The 22,989-nt window shown below is 48.0% G+C and overlaps 1 protein-coding gene across 7 annotated transcripts in view; it reads left to right on the forward strand.

The window, feature by feature from the left end:
• The window catches only part of TNRC6A (trinucleotide repeat containing adaptor 6A), a 451,850-nt gene that overhangs the window by 150,849 nt on the left and 278,012 nt on the right, over positions 1-22,989 (forward strand). For all 7 annotated transcript variants that reach the window (XM_085629474.1, XM_085629478.1, XM_085629475.1 and 4 more), the window contains 3 exons: positions 1,099-1,277; positions 1,524-1,604; positions 4,251-4,302. In XM_085629474.1, the coding sequence (XP_085485600.1) occupies positions 1,099-1,277; positions 1,524-1,604; positions 4,251-4,302 (312 nt within the window). The remainder of the gene's footprint in view (positions 1-1,098; positions 1,278-1,523; positions 1,605-4,250; positions 4,303-22,989) is intronic.

A 22,989-nucleotide genomic window follows, 5' to 3' on the forward strand; every position in this document is an offset into this window, starting at 1 on the left:
AGACCATATTCTCTTTATGGCTTTACTGCACTTATAATGTCTAAGAATGGACTTGGACACTGTAGGGGTACAGGGCTCATGCACCTGCACCCTCACCAGTGGTATAGTGCACCCAGCTAGAGGGGTGGCTGACCTATGCCATAGGCAGTGGGTTGTAGGCATGGCACACAGGGATGTGTTCTATGTCAATGTGTGTGTGTGTTAGTTAAGGTACAGGACCTCTAAGGGTGGCACAATGTGCTGCAGCCTCTAGAGGCCTTCCTTGGTCACAGTGCCCTTGGTACCCATGGTACATTTTACAGTGGATTGACACGTGGCCAGAGGTGCCAATTGGGGGTACAAGGTACAGTTTTGGGAAAGAACACAGGCCCTGAGAACCTGATTGGCAGGACCCAGGTCACATCAAGTCAATGTGCATCAGAAATCTAGCAAAAAGTGTGTGGGGGGGGGGGGGGGGGGGGATAATGCAACAGAAACCCAGCTCCCTACAGAAACCCACGGCTTAAACATTCTCAATGTCAGAAAAATCATCTAAAGACAATGTTCCTGATTTAAAATGGCAGCTTACTAACTTCTATTCAAACTGGGTGGTAAATAGTGCTAACATTCTATTACTGTGAGAGTCTTGGAAATGTGCTGAACCAGTCATTCCAGCTTTTTGTAATTGGAAGCCAGCTCAATTAGGGTGAGAATTTAAACTGTAGACGCATTTGTGTTGTTTACGATTATAATGTTCTGGCAACTTCTATTCCTTTTTATGATGCTATCATAAAATAAGAGCTAATGTTTATTTAATGTAAAGGTGAAATACTCAAACTTTCAGATGGTTAATCAAAGCTATGTTGAGGATTTGAGTGGAAAGTATCTTGATTTATTTATTTTAGGGGCAGATTTCAATTTAAAAAATACTGGATCCCTTTGGGCTACTTTAATTAGAAAACCGATATAGTTTTATGATCTTGATATCTTAGATGTTATTTATTCCATTAAAAAATAAAGCGCTTGAGGGTATAGGATTGCAGATATTGCAGTGTTTTAGAACCATTGCAGACTGAAGGAACTTCCAATCACTTCTGGACACTTATCTGTAATTTGCAGTCCCCAAATCTATGCAAGATGGCTGGTGTGGGGAGGAAATGCCACCAACTGGAAGCCGCCACACAAGGTGGGAAGAAGACGAAGATGTTGAGATTGGAATGTGGAACAGTCATTCTGCACATGATTCGAACCCATCTCACCACGCTTGGCCACCTTACATGAAGAAAATGCCATCAAAGGTAATGGCTGGGTGATAAATGTAGAGGCGAGTCGGAATGGATTTAAATTTAGCTTTCTCTGGGTATCCCGTTAACATGATTTTGTATTTGATGTTTGTGGTTCGTGTAATAGATTTCACAGTATTTTGCCTCCTAACTTGTCCACCCTCAATTTGTACAGTTGTGCATGCTTTACACCACAGTTGGTCGGTTTTAAATTGTTAATCTGTCCTTCTGATGCATTTGTACATCACAATGTTCTTACAGGGAACAATGAAAAATGTAAATAAGCAAGATGAGTCATGGATGAATCCATTTGTGAAGCAATTCAACAACATGGGATTTTCTGTAAGTACCAGTGTTTTTCACGCTTTTGTGCTAAATTGAAACCATTTCACCCATGTAGCAAGGCTGAGTTTCCCTAATTGGTAGCTGTTAAGTTGCTTCCCACTTATCAGTGTGATAACTTTAAACTAGTCTGATTTTTCCAAACCCTCATCCCCTCTTCACCTACCCAGCCATGACAAATCCATCATTTACACCCTGCACTGGCATAGATCAGCAGGTACTTTGTTTAAAAACACTTCCTTTGACGTAGATTTAAAAAAAAAAAAAAAAATTCAAATATCAACATTCTGTTATTAAACATTTTATCCAATGTACGGCAACGTCACATGGATCCATTTCTAAGATGGAGCCTTTAAATGTGCTGGCATGTACGTCAAAACTGTTTTTGCAAGTAATGCAACAAACTAGGCAGTAGACCATAGATTGCCACACACATTCCTGCGCTCCAATAATAATCAATATCAATAAATCAGTTGTCCGCGTGCATTCGCTGCAGGCATCTGCTGTCAAGGTGTAACATTTTGGTCAAAGAAACATACCAATAAAAATAGAGATGCACAGTAGTAAATATTTTCATTTGAAAAAAGTACCATTCAGATTCCAGGGTTTCCCATTTCTTCACTTTTTCTATGTTTAAAACCGAACTGCAGATGTTACAGTGGAGACAGCCAATGCGTTTCGTCCACATAAACAAACTTCTTCTTTACAAATTTTATTTGACAGTCCTTAGATATCAACCTGTAACCATCCAATCAATCCTAAGCGATAGTCCCTTCATGGGAAGGCTAATTCTGTGACCAGTTTTGGAAATTGATTTGGAAATGATTAGAGCCTTTCCACCTCATAGTTAACACTTCGATTGGTGCCAGAAGCCGCACACCCATACTCCTTTCCACATCACGCAATGTGAACTAACGAGTGCCAACTACGGGTTGGATAGGCCCAAATACTTTCCAGATTGATTTCCCAAACTGGTCATAGAACTTGACTTCCCATGAAGGGATTATCGCATGGGATTGATGGTATGTTTAAAGGTTCATATCTAAGGATTGCATCATCGAATAGTTTACCCTCAAGAAGTCCATTTATGTGGATAAAACGCGTTGGCTGTCTCAGTGCTTAATTTGTGCCGGTGTTTTCCGGTGCTAAGCACCGTCACTTATTTATCAGGGCAGGGTCTACAGTATGCATCTGCCAGAATGCCATATTACATGCAAAGTAAATATAATTACGTCACTGACTCACCGCAGACATTGTTGTTCTTCTCCCGAGTCCCCGGTTGAAGAGTGTTGTGGCTGCGAGAGCCAATATGTGCACAAACCCCTGCACACACATACATAATCCTCCAGACAAACACATGTGCACAAACACGTACACACACAAACACACTTAGCTCACAGACATGACCATTATTTCAACATTGTTCACAAGAACATGCACAAGCTCGCAAAGAGAGGCACCTGGGAATGCCTTAGACAGTAGCTACACCCACATTCTAAATATTTCAACCCTTGCATGCGCACATTTTTCAGCATAATTTGCACACTCGCGCACTTTCGCCGAGCAATAACTAGACGCTGCAGAGGTGAACACACACACTGCTATGTATGCCAAGTACACACACACCCACCCAAGTATATCTCGTGCGTGCTTACATAAACATAGCAGTGGCAGCACATACACACACATGTTCAAAGTATTAAACGCCTTTATAGTGACAGTCAAAAATAAAGATTGCTTTCATTAATGCATCCAACAGAGGCATATCTCTCACGTCCTAACCCAGGCGGTCGCCAAGCCAGTTTGCTTTTGTACCACACCTATAATTTTCCTTCCACAGGCACTTCCGGTATAGGTGTATACATATATAATTAAAGGCTGATAGCGCCGAGATTAACCGCATCTGAAACAGAGAACTGTGCGTGTCAGCCAGGGTCTAATTCGAAGACAACCAACTCAGCTTCTCATCCTTTCAAACTCGATAAAATCTGTACCATTGAGTTGTATGACAATGTGATGAAGTATTTGAAGTGTGCACTGATACGTGTTATATACTTCTAATCCGTGCTTAATTTGAACTGGTGGTTTCCGGTGCTCGCTCACTTGCCACTGGATTCAAGCTAGCCTGGCTGATGACGGCTGATTAGCCAGAAACCGGTCCCAGGATGCTTGTTTCCGGTCCAGGGAAGACATGGCCTGGCAGTTCTGGCTGGACTGTTCCCATGAGGCACAGGGTCAGACTGATTTGCATATGTCCATATCTGAACTGGGGTGGCGGAGTGAGCTAAAGAATGATGATGGATTAAACCGAGATCAGTTGACTGGGGGTGAGTGCTTGCACTGTTCAACACTCCGTCCATCACCCCCTTTGGTTTTGCATGGTTATTTTGTGTGGCAGACTCTCCTTGGAAGAAAGTTGCTCCGAGTTTCTTTTTGCAGCCATTCACTGAAAAAGTACAAGTACCTGGTTTTGAGACTGATTATTCTATACCCCGCACATCATCTTAGTGCTGTTTAATTTGAGATTTGTTTCACCCATTGTGTTCCTCTAGTTCACTGCATTGTATAAAGTAGGGAAGCTGTTTTGGGTACCGTGTCTGCCCTTTTGCGAGTGAAACATTAAATGGATGCAATATTTTATTTCAGAGAGAATCACCAGAGGAAGCCATGCAGAGCAATAAAATGGATCTTTCGGGAGGTAAGCAAGCTCCCTAGGCTCCTCTAATGTAGAATTAAATCCACAATATGCACAATTTAAAGTGAAACTTTGACATATTTTGGTACTTTCCCCCTCCAGACCTGCACTTCAATATGCTTTCAAGCAAATTTCCCCGGCAGCTATCCCTTTAGAATGTCCTTTATGTCCACCTTCTTATTTCCCTGTTCAAATGTTTAATGTGAAACATGCCAAAACTGTCTCGGCAGTCTGCCGTGTTATTCAAATGGAAACAATGTAGGTCGTTAGTGTGATCAGTGGAACTGTATTTCTGCTTATGGCTGCAGCTTTGATTGTTTTGGCAATACACATCAGACTCTGCTAACTGTATCAATATTTGGGATAACACAGCTGCACACTTTCTAGAGCATGCAAGGTAATTTCTGGAGTAATGCAACTCATTGTAGTGTTTGAAACATTTTAAATTCTGCATATCTTGTTGGTTTGTGTTGGAATATTTGAAGTGCTAGTCAAACATTGGGAATTATCCAAGCTGCTTCTAATGAGAAATTCTATTGTAGTATATGTTGAATTAACATTAAACTTGTGTGCAAGCTTAAAAATACTAAACTCTATCAACAAAATCTCACAGGTGACTGACTGTAGGTGACTTAACAGTAAAAATCTAAACCTAATGGGGCTTTGTTAGACCTCTAGAATTAGAGATTGAGTACACCCCTAGTATGATGCAACTTTTTCCACCTTAAATTTTGTCATGTGACCACGCACATTTTAAGGTAAATGTCTCATCAATGCCAATGGTCCATCTTTCTCATCCTTGTAAATCTGTTCATTTGCATGCATATTTCAATCCCCTTTGTGTTGTCAGTAGTACTGTAGACACTGAACTTGAGTTTGGAAAAAATATTTAAAGCATGCCAACACAAAAGGCTGTTCCTAACCTACACTGCAAATGGTCTGATTTCACACTCCTCTATTTCCAAGACCATAATATTTAGGTCCAGCAAAAACTTGTTGCCCCCCCCCCCCCCCCAAACAAAAGGATTTATTAAAAATAGGTTGATCTTTCATAAGTCTTGTACTGCAAAGAACATTACTGGCAAATAACTGTTTGCAACATGCGTTGCTGTAGATCAGATGTTTTGCACCCTCATGCCATCTAGTGGTGGGCACTGGTGGCTCATGGAGAACACACAGCTCCAGTTTTGCCCTAAATGTAACTGCAAATTCCTGTGGTCAGACCTGTGTTTGGGATTTTGTAACCTCTGCCTACCCAGAGACCATGGAGAATCAAACTGTGAGGCCTTCAAAAACAAGAAAATCCATAACAAAATAGAACTTAGGTGGGCACACTACACAATGCAGCATCAAAGCTCTTCCTAGCCATCAACTGACTCGGGTGTTGAGGATGTAGAGCGAACATACTACAGTGGAAGAGACCCATTGGTACCCCTGGCGGCCAAGATAATAGGACTTCTGATTGTGTCCTCAGAGGGCTCTGAATTCACAGATCAGCAGTCTCCATGACACCCCAATGCAACACATACCCAGGACAAAGACTGCGTCTAAGCCAACTACGTAATCGGAAGGTCTTTTGTGCAGTGATCTTCCCTCAACAAGAGTCTTGACTCTCAGGCAAGCATCGCCCTCTACAGAGACTGGTTTTGAGCCCCTGAATCTGTGCCCAGAAATTTGTGACAATCTGCATCTGCCTCGAAAGCTAGTCTTACCTATGGAGTATCCTGGGCAGCAGCCAGCTGAGCCTGGGCCTCGAGTAACTCCTCAGCACCAAGTTTGGAGTCCCAGCCTGTGAACGGAGGTCGATGGCACAGTCTGTTCAAAACAATCCTCATTGTCCAGTAAGCCAGCACCATTTGCAGGAATGCGCAAATGTTGGAAGAGGATCTACATCCTTCCTGTAACAGGACATGTACTTGCATGTTCACCACGCAGATGCCAGAGGGGCCCATAAACACAAAAGGAAACTCTGTTTTCAAGAGGCCTCATTTTAGGACTTAAGTAATTCCCCACATCGTAGAGGCATAGGCCTAGGGATACTAGTCCACTATCTGTCATGGCGCATTATCACTCGCCATCACATTCTGCGTACACTGTTTGGACACTAAACATGTGATCTATATCCCTGACCGTTCTAAAGTTCTCTTTCCTACGTAGACTGGAGAGGACCAATGGCATTCTTATAGCATGGACCCACGAGAGGACCCATCTTTGAAGCCCTGTCCTGTAAAGCTACGGTGCCTAAATGACGCCACAGCATGCTCAAAAGCATGACCGTCTGCAGCTCACCACCCAGTATAATTAGTGTTGTCACACTAGGAGTAGAGTATGTTCAAGACAGCGCCAGATGATCACTTTCTCATTTGAGGTCACATACCACCAGTTTGTTCATATAGCTAAGAAGAGTGCCCCTATGCACAGTACTGTGGATGCACCCCCCCTCCCCAGACAAGGAGAGTAGGAATAGTGACGCAGTCAGGAAGAGGGTAGTGGTCATCGAAGCCACAAAATGGTGCATTGCTGACTCAGTAAGTCTGTTATCCTGATATGACAGGTACCACTGGAAAGAGATGGAGCAACTTGTAAAACACTTGCCAGAGGCATATTAAAGCGGCAAGGAGTAGGTTCAAGGGGAAAAATTCCTCTCCAATGCAAACATCCCACGTGTACTGAATGTTGCTGATACTGCTTCCAGCGAGGTAAATATAAGCATTTTACTCTGATGTGCCTACCTCAAAACCTCTGACTTCCATCCTGAAGCCCAGTAGCATCTGCTAAATGCCCATTTTGATGGAGAGCATCTGTTTAGTCCACAAGTTTACTGGTTCAAACTGCTTGAAGATTAATAAAGACTCGGAAATAGCTAAGGTTTTGGAAGCATCCATATCCAAATTGACAGGCCTGGTTTTCGATCCCAAGAGTCGAGAGGAGCCAAAGCTGAAGCTACACAATAGAACCTTGCTTTTTGTCATCAACAGGGCTTTTGGAAGGGACAAAGATCTGAAAGACACACGTTAGTTAGATTCCTCACCTTATATTCCTCACCTTAGAATATCCCCAGGCGTCAGACTGGATCCGGAAGATTTTTCGCCAGCAATACCCCTTGCACGTCGCTAGGCGTCGTCTGCAGCTCCGCGTCCGTTGTTGGCGTCGTGCGCCGTAATGACGTCATCGGAGTACTTAGATGGCACCCTCGCGCGCTGACGTCAGTTCTTCTTTTTTCCGCGCCGATCCGGGAGAGCTACCCCTTTTAGTCTTTTTTGACTAAATATTTTGATCCCTTTTGATCTTTGTCAATCGACATCTGGTGCCGGTAGGATGCCTGGGTTCAAGGCTTGCGACGATTTCCACCGACTGATGTCGGTGACCGATCACCACTGCCGGTGCCTCTACTGTTTGGGCCTCGACCACGACGCGGACTCGTGCTCCGACTGCCAGGCCCTGACCTAGAAAGCTAGGCGGGAGCGGTCCCGTAAGCTTCTCGAGCTCCGACACTCGGCTCCGCGCCCTTCTCGATCCCGGTCCAGGAGGAGGTCCAAGGATCGGTCGCGGAGCCGCGACAGACGTCATCGCTCGTCTGGCTCGAAGTCTTCGGGTAAGTCCAAGCGATCTAAGAAGTCCAAGAGGCGACACCGCTCTTCGGACTCCCCTCGCTGGTCGCGCGACTCGGCCGAGGGTCAGGGTGGTTCCACCCCCGCGGCTCCGCAGGAGCCGCGCACGTCCCCATACCCGCCGGTCCCTGGGACTGACGCGACGCCGGCGGAGATCGGTGCCTTCCTCTCTGCCATGAGGAAACTGCCTCCGCCGTCGACGCCCGCCGGCGCGCCTTTGGGCCCCGCGGACTCGACTGGGCAACCTTGCGCGCCGGCGGCTCCGGCCCCGGCGCCGTTGGAGGCTCTGGCCCCGACGCCGCAGGTCCCCGAGGGGCCCATGCCTGAGCCCCCGTCGACGCCAGTCGACCTCGTCACGCCTCCTCCGCCGGCGCCGACTCCGGTTCCACCCCCGACGCCGACTCCGGTCGACGTCGTTCCCCGGTTCAGCCCCTTTCCGGACCCGACGCCTATGCGGCGCCCACAGACGCCGCACCCGACGCCGCTCGAGGCTCACTATGTCTATCGTCCGGCTCCGATCATTCCACCTGTTTACCAGGAATCGAATGACGGGGGCGACTGGGAGGGGTCCGATGACCCTATGGCTGTTCAGGCTCAACTGTCACAGGACTGGGCAGATGAACTGGGGGAGGCCAGTTGTCTGGATACCTCACCGGACGCTGGATCCATCTCTCCTCCGACTGTGGCTTCGGAGGAGGGTGCTGCTTTTTCCGTGGTGCTGCGCAAGGCGGCCGAAGCCCTCGGGCTTGAGCTGCCTGCCGTGGCTGTGAGGACTAACATCCTCACTGAGGTGCTTCAGTCTGCAGCAAGCTCCACTGAGCCTCTGCTGCCATTCAATGAGGCCCTCACTGACGTTCTACAGGGCACCTGGTCCAAGCCCTCCACAGTTCCTCCTGTGGATAGGAACGTCGCCAGGCGCCACCGCCCTGCTCCGGGCGACCCCAGTTTTCTGTCGCAACACCCCACCCCCGAGAGCCTGGTTATCCAGGCCTCTACCTCCCAAACCTCCTTCCCGTCCGCTCCTCAGGACCGGGAATCCAAGAGACTGGAACAGTTTGGCAAGAAGCTGTTCTCCTCCCTCAGTTTAGGCCTGCGGTCTTTAAACACCGCCTGTCTCTTGGATCGTTTCTCCCACTCTCTGTGGGATACGGTGGAGGACGTGCTGCCCCTGTGCCCGGAGGAGGCCCGGACACGACTTTCCAAGGCTCTGGCCGATGGGAGGGATGCAGCGCGCCATGCAATACGGTGTGGACTTGACACCACGGACTCGCTGGGTAGGGCGATTTCCACCACGGTGGCGCTTCGGCGTCACGCCTGGCTGCGGTCCACGTCCTTTTCGGGGGATGTCCAGAGCTCTCTCATGGACATGCCCTTTGATGGCGCTCGCCTTTTTGGTGAGAAAGCGGACAGTGCGCTGGCTCGCTTTAAGGACTCCCGGGCTACGGCCACGTCAGCTTCCGCCTTTCGCCCCTTTCGTGGCCAAGGAAGGGGCGCCTCCTCACGTCCGCAGAGCCACCGGCCGCAGACCCAACCTGCACGCGGACGTGGTTTCCGCTGAGGCGGTTCTGGAGGACGACGCGGTCAGTCCACATCCACCCCGGCAGCATCCGCCTCAAAGCCTTCCTAGTCCGAGCTTTCAGGCCCATTCATCGCCAGTGGGAGGCAGAGTTTGCCATCACCTGCTCCACTGGCGTACCATCACTTCGGACAGGTGGGTGCTGCAAATCGTCCTAAGGGGCTACTCCCTTCCCTTCGAGACTACCCCTCCAGCCATGCCACCGCAGCACCACCGTATCTCGGAGGATCATTTGAATCGACTGCGAGAGGAAGTTTCGGCCCTCTTGGCAAAAGAGGCCGTCGAGCGCGTTCCAAGCCCAGAAGTAGGTCGTGGTTGTTATTCCCACTACTTTCTGGTTCCCAAGAAGGGCAAAGGGGGCCTACGCCCTATCTTGGACCTCAGGGACGTCAATGCCTTCCTCCGGAAGGAACGGTTAAAAATGTTGACTTTGGCTCAGGTTCTAGCTGCCCTCGACCCTGGAGACTGGATGGTAGCGTTAGACTTGCAGGACGCATATTTCCACATCCCCGTCCTGCCGGCCCACTGGCGTTACCTGCGGTTCACGGTGGGTCAGGAGCACTTTCAGTTCACCGTGCTCCCCTTCGGCCTTACCAGTGCCCCTCGGGTGTTCACGAAAGTGATGGCGGTGGTCGCAGCTCATCTGCGCAGATCAGGGGTTCCAGTCTTCCCCTATCTCGACGACTGGTTGTTGAAGGCGGGCTCGCCCCAGGCAGTCGTCTCCCACCTCCAGACTACGGCGGATCTCCTGCATTTGCTGGGGTTTTCCATCAACGTGCCGAAGTCACACCTGAGCCCCTCTCAGAAGCTCCTTTTCATCGGAGCGGTTCTCGATTCGGCGCAGTTCCGGGTTCATCCACCGGAACAGCGGGTCCGGGATATACAGGCCCTGATTCCCATCTTTCGGCCTCTATCCTGGGTTTCGGTCAGGCTAGTGTTGCGGCTTCTGGGGCTCATGGCCTCCTGCATCCTACTAGTGCATCACGCCAGGCGGCGCATGCGGGCTCTGCAGTGGGACCTGAAGTTTCAGTGGGCCCAGCATCACGGCAACCTGTCCGACCATGTCTTGATCTCGAAGGGCACTGCACAGCAGTTGCAGTGGTGGCTCACGGACCGCGATTGGGTCACGGGCAAGAGCCTCTCCCTACCCCTACCGGAGCATGTCGTAGTGACGGATGCGTCCCTCCTGGGATGGGGTGGCCATATGGGAGAGGCGGAGATCAGAGGCCTCTGGTCTCCGGCGGAGTCTCGCCTCCACATCAACTTGTTGGAGCTGAGAGCGATTCGACTTGCACTGAAAGCCTTCCTTCCCTCTGTCCGGGGAAGTGTCGTGCAGGTGTTCACGGACAACACCACCGCCATGTGGTATTGCAACAAACAGGGCGGGGTGGGGTCGTGGACCCTTTGTCAAGAGGCTCTGCGCCTCTGGACATGGCTGGGACATCAGGGCATCACCCTGGTGGTTCAACATCTGGCGGGCTCTCTGAACGCCAGAACAGACGAACTCAGCCGCCGGTGCATGATGGATCACGAATGGCGTCTGAACTCCGAGGTGGCGCAAGGTCTCTTTCAGCAGTGGGGAGAGCCTTGGTTAGATCTATTCGCCACCGACTAGAACGCGCAATGTCAGCAGTTCTGCGCGTTGGAATTTCCAAGGCGGCACTCGCTCGGCGACGCTTTTCGTCACGAGTGGAGTTGCGGTCTGTTGTACGCCTTTCCGCCTATACCACTTCTGCCCAGAGTGCTGAAGATCAGGCGCGACCGGGCCCAAGTCATCTTGGTGGCTCCGGATTGGGCACGAAGGTACTGGTATCCCGAGCTACTCAGTGTGTTGACCGATCCTCCGATACGTCTGCCCCTTCGGGAGGATCTTCTGTCGCAGCAGCAGGGGACGGTCCTCCACCCGAACCTGTCCAGCCTCCACCTCCATGCGTGGAGATTGAGCGGTGGCAGTTGATGCCATTTGACTTGCCTCCTGAAGTCTATATCATTCTGGCAGCCAGGCGTCCCTCCACAAAGACGGTATACGCCTGCCGGTGGAACAAATTTGTGGCATGGTGCACAGCAAAGGCTGTGGATCCCCTTTCCGCCCCTCTTTCTGAGGTTCTCCTCTTTCTTCTTTCTTTGGCCCGGCAAGGCTCTGCCCTGGGCACCTTGAAAGGTTATCTTGCTGCCCTCTCTGCCTTCTTACGGCTTCCTGATCAGCCTTCTCTTTTCAAGTCCCCTGTGGTTCAACGCTTTCTTAAAGGCATTACTCATACGTTCCCTCCTGTTCCTTTCGTAATGCCTCAGTGGGACTTGAATCTTGTTCTCACATTTCTGATGTGCGCTCCCTTTGAGCCTCTTCACAATTGTCCTCTTCGTCTTCTGACGCTTAAGACTGCTTTCCTGGTAGCCATCACCTCGGCTAGACGGGTGAGTGAGCTCCAGGCTCTATCGTCCAAGCCTCCTTTTCTGTCTGTTCATCCGGACAAGGTTGTCCTTCGGCCTCGTCCTTCCTTTCTACCGAAAGTGGTGACTCCCTTTCATCTTGGGCAATCTGTCACCTTGCCCACCTTCTTTCCGCCTCCGCATCCTTCCAAAGAGGAAGAGAGGCTCCACCGTCTGGACCCAAAACGTGCGCTCTCCTTTTATTTGGACCGCACCAAACAGTTTCGGGTGGACGACCAACTTTTCGTTGGATACGTGGGTGCTAAGAAGGGAAAAGCTGTGCACAAACGGACCATCTCCCGGTGGGTCGTTTTGTGCATCAAAATCTGTTACTCCTTGGCGAAAAAGGACCACACTGCTTTGGGACGGGGAGTCCCTTTGCAGGACATCTGTCAGGCGGCTACGTGGGCTTCGCTACACACGTTTGCCAGGCATTATTGCCTAGACAGCCAAGTCCGGAGGGATGGCTTCTTTGGCCGTTTTGTCCTCCAGGACTTTCTGGTGTGATCTTGGTTCGCAGACCCACCACCGGGGTTGGTATTGCTTGGGTATCTATTCTAAGGTGAGGAATCTAACTAACGTGTTTCTTTCAGATGAACAAGTTACTTCCCTTCGGTAACGATGTATCTGTAAGAAACATTAGATAGTTAGATTCCTCACCGACCCACCCATCCTCCCCGTTCTGCGAACTGACTTCTAGGGTTAAGGTTGTCCTTTTCAGGCCCCTTGACTTTTTTGGCACCAGTGTCGGTCTCTTGCATGGCTCTGCGTTCCTGGCGCGGAAAGCTATGTACAAGAACTGACGTCAGCGCGCGAGGGCGGCGTCAAAGTACTCCGTCATTACGGCGCACGACGCCAACGACGGACGCGGAGCCGCAGACGACGCCTAGCGATGCGCAAGGGGTATTGCTGACGAAAAATCTTCCGGATCCAGTCTGACGCCTGGGGATATTCTAAGGTGAGGAATCTAACTAACTAATGTTTCTTACAGATACAGCATTACCGAAGGTAAGTAACTTGTTCTTCCGGCCATACCAGATACAAAGATTGAGCAAATGGCTAAAGAAAATGCATCAGAGCCCAAGTCAAGGGTTCCTCTGTCCGTAACTAATGACTTACCATCCATTGCCCTGATTAAAGAACACCTGTCGAGGGAAGAAAAAGGCCTTTCTTCCCCACTTGGAAGAGATAAGCTTAGACAAGTGGGTTTCATCCATACTTGCCCATGGATACAGCTTACAATGTCATACCACACTACCAAATATAAAACCTTGTCCCCATACCATCACCCTGGAACACCAGAGCTGCTACTGGAGAAGTTAAAGGCATTGCTTCTCAAAGGGCAATGTAACTTCTTCCAAAGAATGAGAGGACAAGGAGTATATTCCCTATGCTTACTAATCCCCAAAATGCAATGGACACGAAAGCTAGCACTAGACCTCGGGCAACTCAGTTGTTACATAGGATAATAGTGCTTTAAGATGCCAGCTCTGCAAGATATCAATCCACTGCTCTGCACAGGCCATCACATTAGCAGTTTAAAGTACTACACTTTAGGGTCACGACTGCTCAAGAGTTACCAAATATGTTGGGATGGTTTCAGCACATCTCTCCTGCAGCTCCATATATATCTTTCTGTATCTGGATGGCTGACTGATAAAGAGCAGAATCCAGTGATGCCTAGCAGACCCGCAACAGCTAATGTTCCTTTTACACAAATTGGGATTCAACCTAATTATCAAGTAATCACATCTTTGTTCCTGTCAAATACAACTCTTCTTAGGAGCCATACTGACACAGTGACGGGTAAAGCATACCACTACAATGAATGTGATTGCTTTTGAAAGGCTGCCTCCTCTTTACCTGACTACATGCTCAGTGATAGTGTGTATGATCATGAAATGGCTGGACATATGTATTGCCATACTTCCATATGCTCACATTCATATGCTCCTACTACAGGAGTGTCTTTCCAGGCAATGGTCACAAGCTAAATGGGAAGGTCTAGTGTAGGTAGAGCCCAACGTGCAGCACAAACCTAAATGTCAGAACAAGTTGTTACTGGGCGACTCATTTATCGGCCCTCAGCTGCAGGTGACCAGACCTCCCTTACAGGCTGGAGAGCATATTTAGACAACCTGGTCTCAACAGCAGCAACTGCACATTAGTCTTTCGGATTTGATGACTGTACAACTAGCCCTGAGAGCGTTTTTCCTAGTAATTTGCAACAAAACTATGCTCATTGGACAACTTGACTTAATGTACTAGATTCAGCAACAGAGCGGCACGCACTAGCCCCAGTTTTCAAACCTAGCCCAAACGATATGGTATTGGGCCATTTGTTATAAAGTCGTCTTCCTCGCTGAACCTTTACTGGGAATGGACAACGGCATCACAAACCTGATCAGCAGGACGCAGCAACAAACACATGAATGGCAAAATTATCTCTTAGCACTGCTTAAGTACTCCCAGAAATGGGTAGCACGCATAGTTGATCTGTTTGCCACTAAAGAAAATGAAAAATGCCCAAACTTTGTTCTAAGGTACCTGCAGCTTATGGGCAATGCTCTATGCATGAATTCTTTTAGGGATATTCGGTCATGCTTTTACTTAATTATCACTGATTCCTTATCTGATGAGAAAATGGCAGGCATCCATGAGGCTTATTCTATTTGCTCCCACTTTTGCATGGTAAAACTACACAGCACACTATAAGGTCGGCAGCAATTCCCTGTTTGTGCCACATTATTACAATATCAACCATAAATTGACACTGACCTATACAGCTGGCATGTGGGGGCAGTAAAATTGAACAGACACCAACATACCACTACTTGTGTGACAACATTATAGGGCAACCTCTAGTTGTCATCTAAAAGCAGTTCAACATAAAGCTATACCCTGAATCTGCAAACACCAAGGATAAATTATTTCCTAACAGTCTTTTCTCCAAAATCGATTTACATGGTGTTACGTAGTAATTTCATTTTGGAAAGAAGTTATATGTGGAAATGGAAAAGAGAATTAGCAATGCAATAAAGTTAATTTTTGGTCATCCCAGTTTCTGCTATGTAGTTCAGCTGAAACTAGAATTTGGAGTAGTGAACATGGGCTGTATACTGTGCATGTTGTTTTTAACTTACTGCTTTAGCTTGCAAACATCTTTAAGAAGGATCTCCAAAATCCTTACTCTGGCATGACATTTATAAACCCAGCTCCAGCCCAGCAACAATATTGGTGTGTTCTCTTCAATAGAATATTTTATAATCTCGAGGTATTTGAGGATTAGGGTAATTCTCCAGAGTATGAAACTTAAAAATGGGAGTAAGAGACAAAGCTATTGTGGTACGGAAAAAACATATAACTACTATTGAGTTCGAAAAGGGGACATGCATTGGTGTACTTTTTATTATAGCCTGACCCCAGCCTATCTCCAGAAAGACTTCTAATCAAGTTTTACAAACCTAATTTGAGTTTGTTTCAATCTTCTTGTGATTTGTTGCGGTTAGGGTCGTATCGAAAAAGAATAAGTAATATATATTTATATAATAGAACTTTAGCATGTTTTTAAATATTTTAGTGTTTTGATATGCTTTGGAGCACTTTCAATGGACAAGGCTAATTGGAGGCACTGGATTTAACAGTTGTCAAGTCAGGACAAAGAAGCATGTTTTACCAAGGCTAGAACTGTGAAATCCTATTAGTAGATTATAGGGCTTCGTAGCTTAGAGTTGTAGGACCATTTTATAGCCTCTTCGCAACTGCAATCGGGGGTGGGGAGACGGGGAGGCAGGTGGGTGGTTAAAAATACAATCTGAGAGCTTCAGAGGGAACAGTGGAAATACCAGTAGCATTTGGGCAAGGCAATCCATTTACGGTCAAAGTTTTCTGCTTATTACTTGCCTTTAATTTGAATTGAAGAGAATGGGCATAATTCTCTGCAAGGTTTACTGTTACAGGATTTTAGAACAGATGTGTAATAGACCTATCCTGCCAAGGTCTGTGTAGTCTCATCAACATTAAAAACGTACATTTTGATTTCCAGGGGGCATAGAGCTTTAGCATACCACAGGGTTGGTTTATTGTGATTTGCCTTGGTCTGCTGTTGAAGAGGAACACGCCAAGATTTACGTTAATCCAGTGTGTAAAAGCAAACTTAAGCCTCTGAGCAATCGGACGGCCCACATCCCCCCCGCGCCTTCGCCACCACTTTTTGCCAAGGTTTTGATGCAACTTTCGCTGAAGTGTACTGGTCCCTGCTAACCAGGTTTCTAGTACCAGTGTTCTTTCGCTAAAAGCTTTACAATTGTTCCCCCATTTGGCAAAACCTTTAGCCCCCTTTGTAAGTCCCTAATAAATGGTACCCTAGGGCCTGAGATACGAAAGAGTTCCTAAGGGCTGCAGCACGAATTGTGCCACCCTAAGGGACCCCTCACCAAGCACGTGCAAGACTGCCATTGCAGACTGCGTGTCTTGGTGCAGACAAAAGTGAAAACTTGACATGTCACACATCCCTGTGTGCCATGTCCCTAACACTGCATGTAATATTTGCAAGTCACCCCTACAGCAGGTCTAACGGCCCTAAGGCAGGGTGCTGAATATTACATGTGAGGGCATACCTGCATGAGCAGATATTCCCCTATACTGGACACTGGTGAAAATGGGTTCCCCGGCTACATGATGGCTTCACTGAAAATAGGGATGTTTGATATCAAACTTCTCTTATTGGCAAATGCACACTGACACCGATGTTGGATTTACAAATACATGCACCCAGAGGGCCACTTTATAGGTGCCCCCTGAAAAACCTAACCGCCTCTGGTGTGCTAGCTGACTGGTATCTGCCAGCCTGCCACCTTAGACGCTGTTCTGACCTCCTAGGATGAGAATCTTTGCTCACAGGAGACCCATAACAAAAGCCTGTTCGGGAAGCGGTTGAAACACCTCCAACAGGATGACCTGCTGATTAGCCTCCTTGGGCCGGCGAGCTTCAAAAAGGCAAGCCCATGTGGCGCAAGGGGCCAAGACCCCTGCCCGTCTAGCCCCCCCCCCCCCCCCAAATCAGACGGTTTACAGCCACAGAATGTCTTTGACTGATGCCCTCTCACCCCGTGGAATGTTATCACTCTTGACGTCTCCTCCCTTACAGATGAGGGATCTGTATGATTCGGTAGGTGCGACTTTTCGTTAATAGGCTTGCCTGCCGCAGCGTCCACAAACCACACCGCGGCTAGCCCTCACGTGTTGGTGCGCTGCTTTTTAATTAACTACCGCTCACTACCCACACAAACGATATCTGAGTTTTTCGCCGATAATCAGCCAGATGCACTTTTTGTCTGAGATATGGCAGGTGAGTTCTCTGCCCCTAAGATCCTTGGCTCAATACCCTCTGGCGATGAGAACGGACATCCCAGGAAGGAGGAAGGAGGGGAGTGTTGGAAGGGGATTCAATCGCAATAATTTTTAAGCAGTCTGTCATTTGAACCATGTTTGACGCTAGAATCAGCCTGCAAAGTCATCCTCCCTCTTCCCCCCCCCCCCCCCCAACATGTCTAGCAACAACACTTTGCTTTCTAATTTATCGTCCACACGGACCTGTCCTAAAGTTTGCTTCTTATTTAGCTGACATTCTGCCCTCCTATGTTTTGCGCCACTCTAATCTAATTATCCTCTGTGATCTGAATCTACATTTTGATCTGCGTCTGTCCTTATCAAGGATTTAGCAACCCTTCAGATGACCCAATGCGTAACCACCCCCCACCCACAGGCATGAGCCTCTTTTGGATCTAATCCTGTCCACCTTTCTCTTGATTAATCCCATTATAACTTGCAAGGACTGTATGAAGTCAAAATCTCGGAAATGGGCTATAGTCACTTCCGAGACCCTCACAACCACACTTTAGGTCGAAGGCCCTCAGCCCGACAGTAATATTGAGTCAGCCACTCAACATTTGGATGACTGGATCACCGGGGCCCTCGATAGGATTGCCCCTATTAAAGAACATTGTATCACCTGCTCCAAACAATCTGCAGGGTGGTTTAATGAGGAGCTTCAGTTAAAGAAATAATTCCTGGGAACCTCTCAAATGCATCTGGCGTAAGGACCATAGCACCAATAGTAAAGCCATCTATGCCTCAGTTTTGAAGGAATACCATAAGCTCATCCGCATCACGCGTAGCCGTTTCTGTGCACATAAACTTGACTCATCTAAGTCTTCGAAAGAGCGCTTTCAAATTGTTAAATCTGTCATCCTTAGACCGCGTCTCTCTCCATATATTTCCTTCCTCGGAGTTGTCACTCCATAGCTCATTTCTTTTCTGACAAAGTTGCTAAGATGTACGACTCCTTCTCTGAGACAATACTCAATTTCCAGTGCCAAACACCTGGTTTGATGCGTACGATGACGGCCTCGCTACCTTCACCCCTCAAAATGAACTCTGCACTCTTCTTTTTTTTTTTTATTTTCTTTTTACAAATTATTTTGATTTTGCATAGTACCAGATGGGCTGGGCCCTGCAAGCAACGTATATTCGAAAGACATAGTATATAAACTCTAGGTACTGTGAATTACCCACCCATGAGATCTGCAGAACATCAGACCATAGAAAACACCCCCCCAAAGCGCACCTTACACACCATAAAAACATAGTATAGACGCATCGAAAGAGTTCCCGTCTACGTCTGTGTAGCAATGGCACGTTAAACTGGTAAGTCATTAACTACTAGTCTCTCGATAGGATCGCGGGTGCCTGGCTGCACCATTAATGACAAGTCGATACCCCTGTACTTGACGCATCTAGCCCAGATCTTTCCATGCGTCTGCGGGCAGCCCCTTCCCTGAAACATCCCAATCTCCGCTGACATTCACATATTCATGGCCTTTTTCCAAGTAGTTATGCTAGGTGGGGACGTAGCCTTCCAATGCTGCGCTATGTCTCGCTTAACCGGTGTGAGGCCCAAGAACAGAATATCTCTTCCCTCCCCCCCCCCCCCCCCAATGCCTTCTGTGCTGTGTAAGAGCGTCAGTCTAGGGTCAGCCGGAAGGTCCCATACCAGTACCCTCCCCATGCAAGACAAGCCTGACCAGAAGAGCTGCAATACCACGCAGCTCCACGCCGTGTGTAGGAAGGACCCCTTGTCAGTGCCACAGCGGAGACAAGTGGGGGATGGGATGCCCGCTATTTTCCAAAGGCGGAGACGCGTGTAATAAATTCTATGACGATATTTAAATTGAATAAGCCTAGAACTGGTAGAGATGGCAGCATACCTGGGGCTCACCAGTGCCTCGCTCCAATCATCATCGTCCGTCAAGGCGGGCAGGTCCGCCTCCCACGCTGCCCGGGTCCGATGTATAGTGGTCTTGGAGTGTGTAGTGAGGGTTTGATAAATTTGTTGGCTTTTGTGGGCCCTCAGGTCTCCCATATGCAACCGAGCTTCCAGCGAGTGAAACTCTGGTAGTGACTTAAGATATCGTATCAAGGGGGTCAATGCGTGTCGGAGCTGCCGATACCGATGAAACTGCGACTTGTGAAGGTCGAAATCCGCCTGCAGCCTCTGGAATGATTTAAGTGTGGACCCCTGCATAATGTCTCCAAGTGTGGAAATCCCAATATCATCCCACCTGCGAAACCCCTCAAGTGCCAAGACAGGCCGAAGATGTGTTCCCTGCCAGAGGGGAGTAGCTCCGGTCAACATACCCCACCACCCTATGGACCAAACCACCCGCCTCCATATCTGAAGAACTGTCCGGCAGGCTGGGGAACTCTGCACTCTTTTCTAAAATAAAATCTGAACAGGCTCCACCCAAAATTCTTATCTATGGAATGTAAATGATTTGGTCTAGACTGAGCAACCTGCTCAATATCTCCTGCACAACTGGCATAGTTCCGTTAGACTGAAAGCATGCGATCATAAAACCCCTCACTAGATCTCTCCTTACCTAAAACCTTAACTGCAAAAACATATTAATGCCCAAGTGATCAACTTTTATGGACTCCAACAACATAATTCATGATTAACAATCGGGCTTCCATGCTCAGTACAGCACTGTCAGCCCTACTGTTGGCCTCTGAGTCTCTTAAAATCTGTGCTGATGGGCCAAATAGCTGCCCTCGTCGTGCTTGACCTCCGTGCTGCATTTGATACCGTATCACACGGCTTACTGCTAGAGCACCTGGGAAGCTATGGGCTCAGGGGTCCAGCCTTAAAGTGGCTGATCTTCTTCCTTTGCGATCAGACCTTTCAAGTGGTGCAGACCCCCTTCTCCTCAGAGGTACTCTCCCTGCCTCAGGGGTCGATTTTAAGCCCCACTTTGTTCAATCTTTATATGCGCTCCCTGGCGGATGTCATCAAGCAGCACAGTGTCACCATAGTGTCCTATGCGAATGACACAGCTTGTCACCCTCTTCCTGGAGGAGGAAGGGGCTGCCCCCAATTTTGTATCCTGCTTGAGGGATCTCGCAAAATGGATGAACATGAGTTGCCTCAAGCTGAACGCTAACAAAACAGAGGTTCTCATGGTCTGTAAACATCCTTCAGTCTGGTCTTCAGCATGGTGACCAGCAGAACTTGGCCTAACCCTGACCCCAAGACCAAAGTAAAAAACTTGGGCTTTGTTTGATTCCAATGTTAACTTTGAGAACCAAATCTCCTGTGTAGCAGGCAAATGTTTTGTCACTCTAGCCAAAATCATGGATCTTCTGCCTATATCGGCTATATCTGAATGGTCATACAAGCTCTCATTCTGTCCCAACTGGACTACTCTAATTCGCTTTACATTGGAGCCACTCAGGGTAGATTAGACAGACTCCAGTGGGTGCAGAAAGCGGCAGAACGCCTTCTGCTGAAACTCCTAAGACAGGCACCTGTCTTCCCTACTCTGGACAAGCTTCACTCGCTACTGTTAAGGAAAATAATCTCCTTTAAGTCCATGGGCTTTTGTCACAGGATCCTGAACGCCTGAGGTCCTTGCTGTCTCTTCCCACTTCTCAAACCCTACAAACCCAGCAGACAACTCAGATCTGAAGGTGCACTGGCAAAAATGCCCATTATAAAAAGAACCTGTCTGGGTGACTCTTCCTTCGGCTTTCAGGCATCTAAATTGTGGAAAACCCTACTGCTTAACTTGCGTCAAGAACCCACAGAGAAAACATTCAGAAGGAAACTCAAAACTTGGCTAGTCCGTCTTTAAAATTTCTACCTGTTCCTTGATCTGACTCGCCAGGCAGGTTTGTAGTCCTTCTCTCCTCCTGCGATCTTAGCACGGGGACGCTCCATTTAGGAGCAACTGAGCACTTTACATTTTTTTAACATAAGAGGAAGCCTCCCTGTCCAGAGCATCCTTGGCACTTGGACAGGTGGGGAAATTAGCTAGTCAGGAGGGCCACCCCTAAGGTCAGCTACTGTGAGGTGGACACTATTTTTTGCAAGTAGCCAGCTTCGTGATGGCATACTTCGGAATTCTGAGGCAAGGTAATGCTCACTTCCCTGAGGAAGTGGTCATATAGTGGGCGTAGTGACCTCAAGGGTCAGTAGCCCATTGGCTATTACCATACACTCCCCTAAATTCAGTATTAAAGGGGATACTTCTGGCACCAGAGAAGATGATCCTGACGACCTAAGAGAGGATACTGAAGAGCCGCAAAAGTCGAGAAGAGCAAAGTAGTAGCTGACCTGGTTCCAACCCAGCCGACCTGTCTGCATCCCTCATTGAAAACGGCTCTAAAGTGAACTCGTGCTGCAGCTGCGACTCCAGAAACCTTGGTGGACTGCCTGCCTTTGAAAAAGAATCAGGACCTCCCATGAGCAGTGGACCTTTTCTAAAGCATCTCCAAAAGAGAAGACTGAGGCCTCCGGAACAGCCAAAATCCGATTCCCGAAGCCACCACTGCACCCATTGCCTCTGGCCAGAGGTGGTGTGTGCCACCAGTGCCCAAAGGTTCCCCATCCCTCCTGAGCTTTTACCCCTGCTGGGCTCCCGGCGTCGCCTTCAGCCTCCTCAAGCAGGCCCCCTGAACCACGACTGCGCCGGTAAGAAAAAAACCATACGCCTAAGGACACCTCTGCACCCGTCTCCTCTGGGCCTTGGAGAAGGGGACCAAAGGTATTCCTCCATACCCGAGCATCGCAAGGCCTGAGCCCACCTGCTGGTTCAGCCAGACTGCCTTCCTAGCCAAAGACTGCAGCCTCTTTTTACAGTGACCGATCCTCAGTGAAACTCATTAGGTTGCCAATGCTGATTTGCACCCTGGTGCCTCTGGTGGTGTATTGTTGGTGCTACCTTGAACCTTGCCCACCACTCACCTGAACTCCTGGAGATTGGTCCTGTAAGTCGATGTAGTGTACCGGTTTGCGGAACTTGTTTTTCCTTCCATAGGATAACATTGCAGAACTCAGAAATTGGTGTCCACTTTTTAAAGTGAAAAGAATTTATATTTAAAATGTACTTACCTAAACAATTTTTCTCTGTTGCCAAATCATACATAAACATACTTGGTATTTGTATAAATTGGTGTGGATCTCCTTCTTGAGTCTTGTTGTCATTTATTAATCATTGTGTGTATTTTGCAAATTTCTTGCATTCCTCTGTGTTAAGCCTAGGGCTGCTCGACCACACCCCTCCTAAAAGAGCACTTTGGGATTTCATAGCACTCATAAGGGAACCCCTAGACTCTTTAAACAGTATATCAACTTACTGATATGTCCCATAAAGAGTCCGCTTCCTACAAGCAGGAATTGAAATTATCTAATTTTAAAGGGTCCAAAATCTTTAAGCAAGTTCTAGAGTGGTCTGACTAGGCCAGAAGCTAATTGGTCATGCGTTGGTTCAGGCCTGGAGGAGCGAAAACCAGGTCACAAGTTTGTCTGTTTGAGTCAATGCGGTCAAGGACAGTCCCAGATCACGCGCCTGCACAAAGAACTACAGAGCCACGGCCTGAGAAGGATCATCCAGCTGTATGTCAGTCTTCCCAAATCACCTCCTGGCTATTAGGACAAATGAGACACGCCAGGTCAGTGAGCTGTGTAATGGGGGAACTATAGATTGGAGGGCAGTATACTAATGAAAACACAGT

Source organism: Triturus cristatus, chromosome 10 (assembly GCF_964204655.1).
Source record: "Triturus cristatus chromosome 10, aTriCri1.1, whole genome shotgun sequence".
Lineage (NCBI taxonomy): Eukaryota > Metazoa > Chordata > Amphibia > Caudata > Salamandridae > Triturus > Triturus cristatus.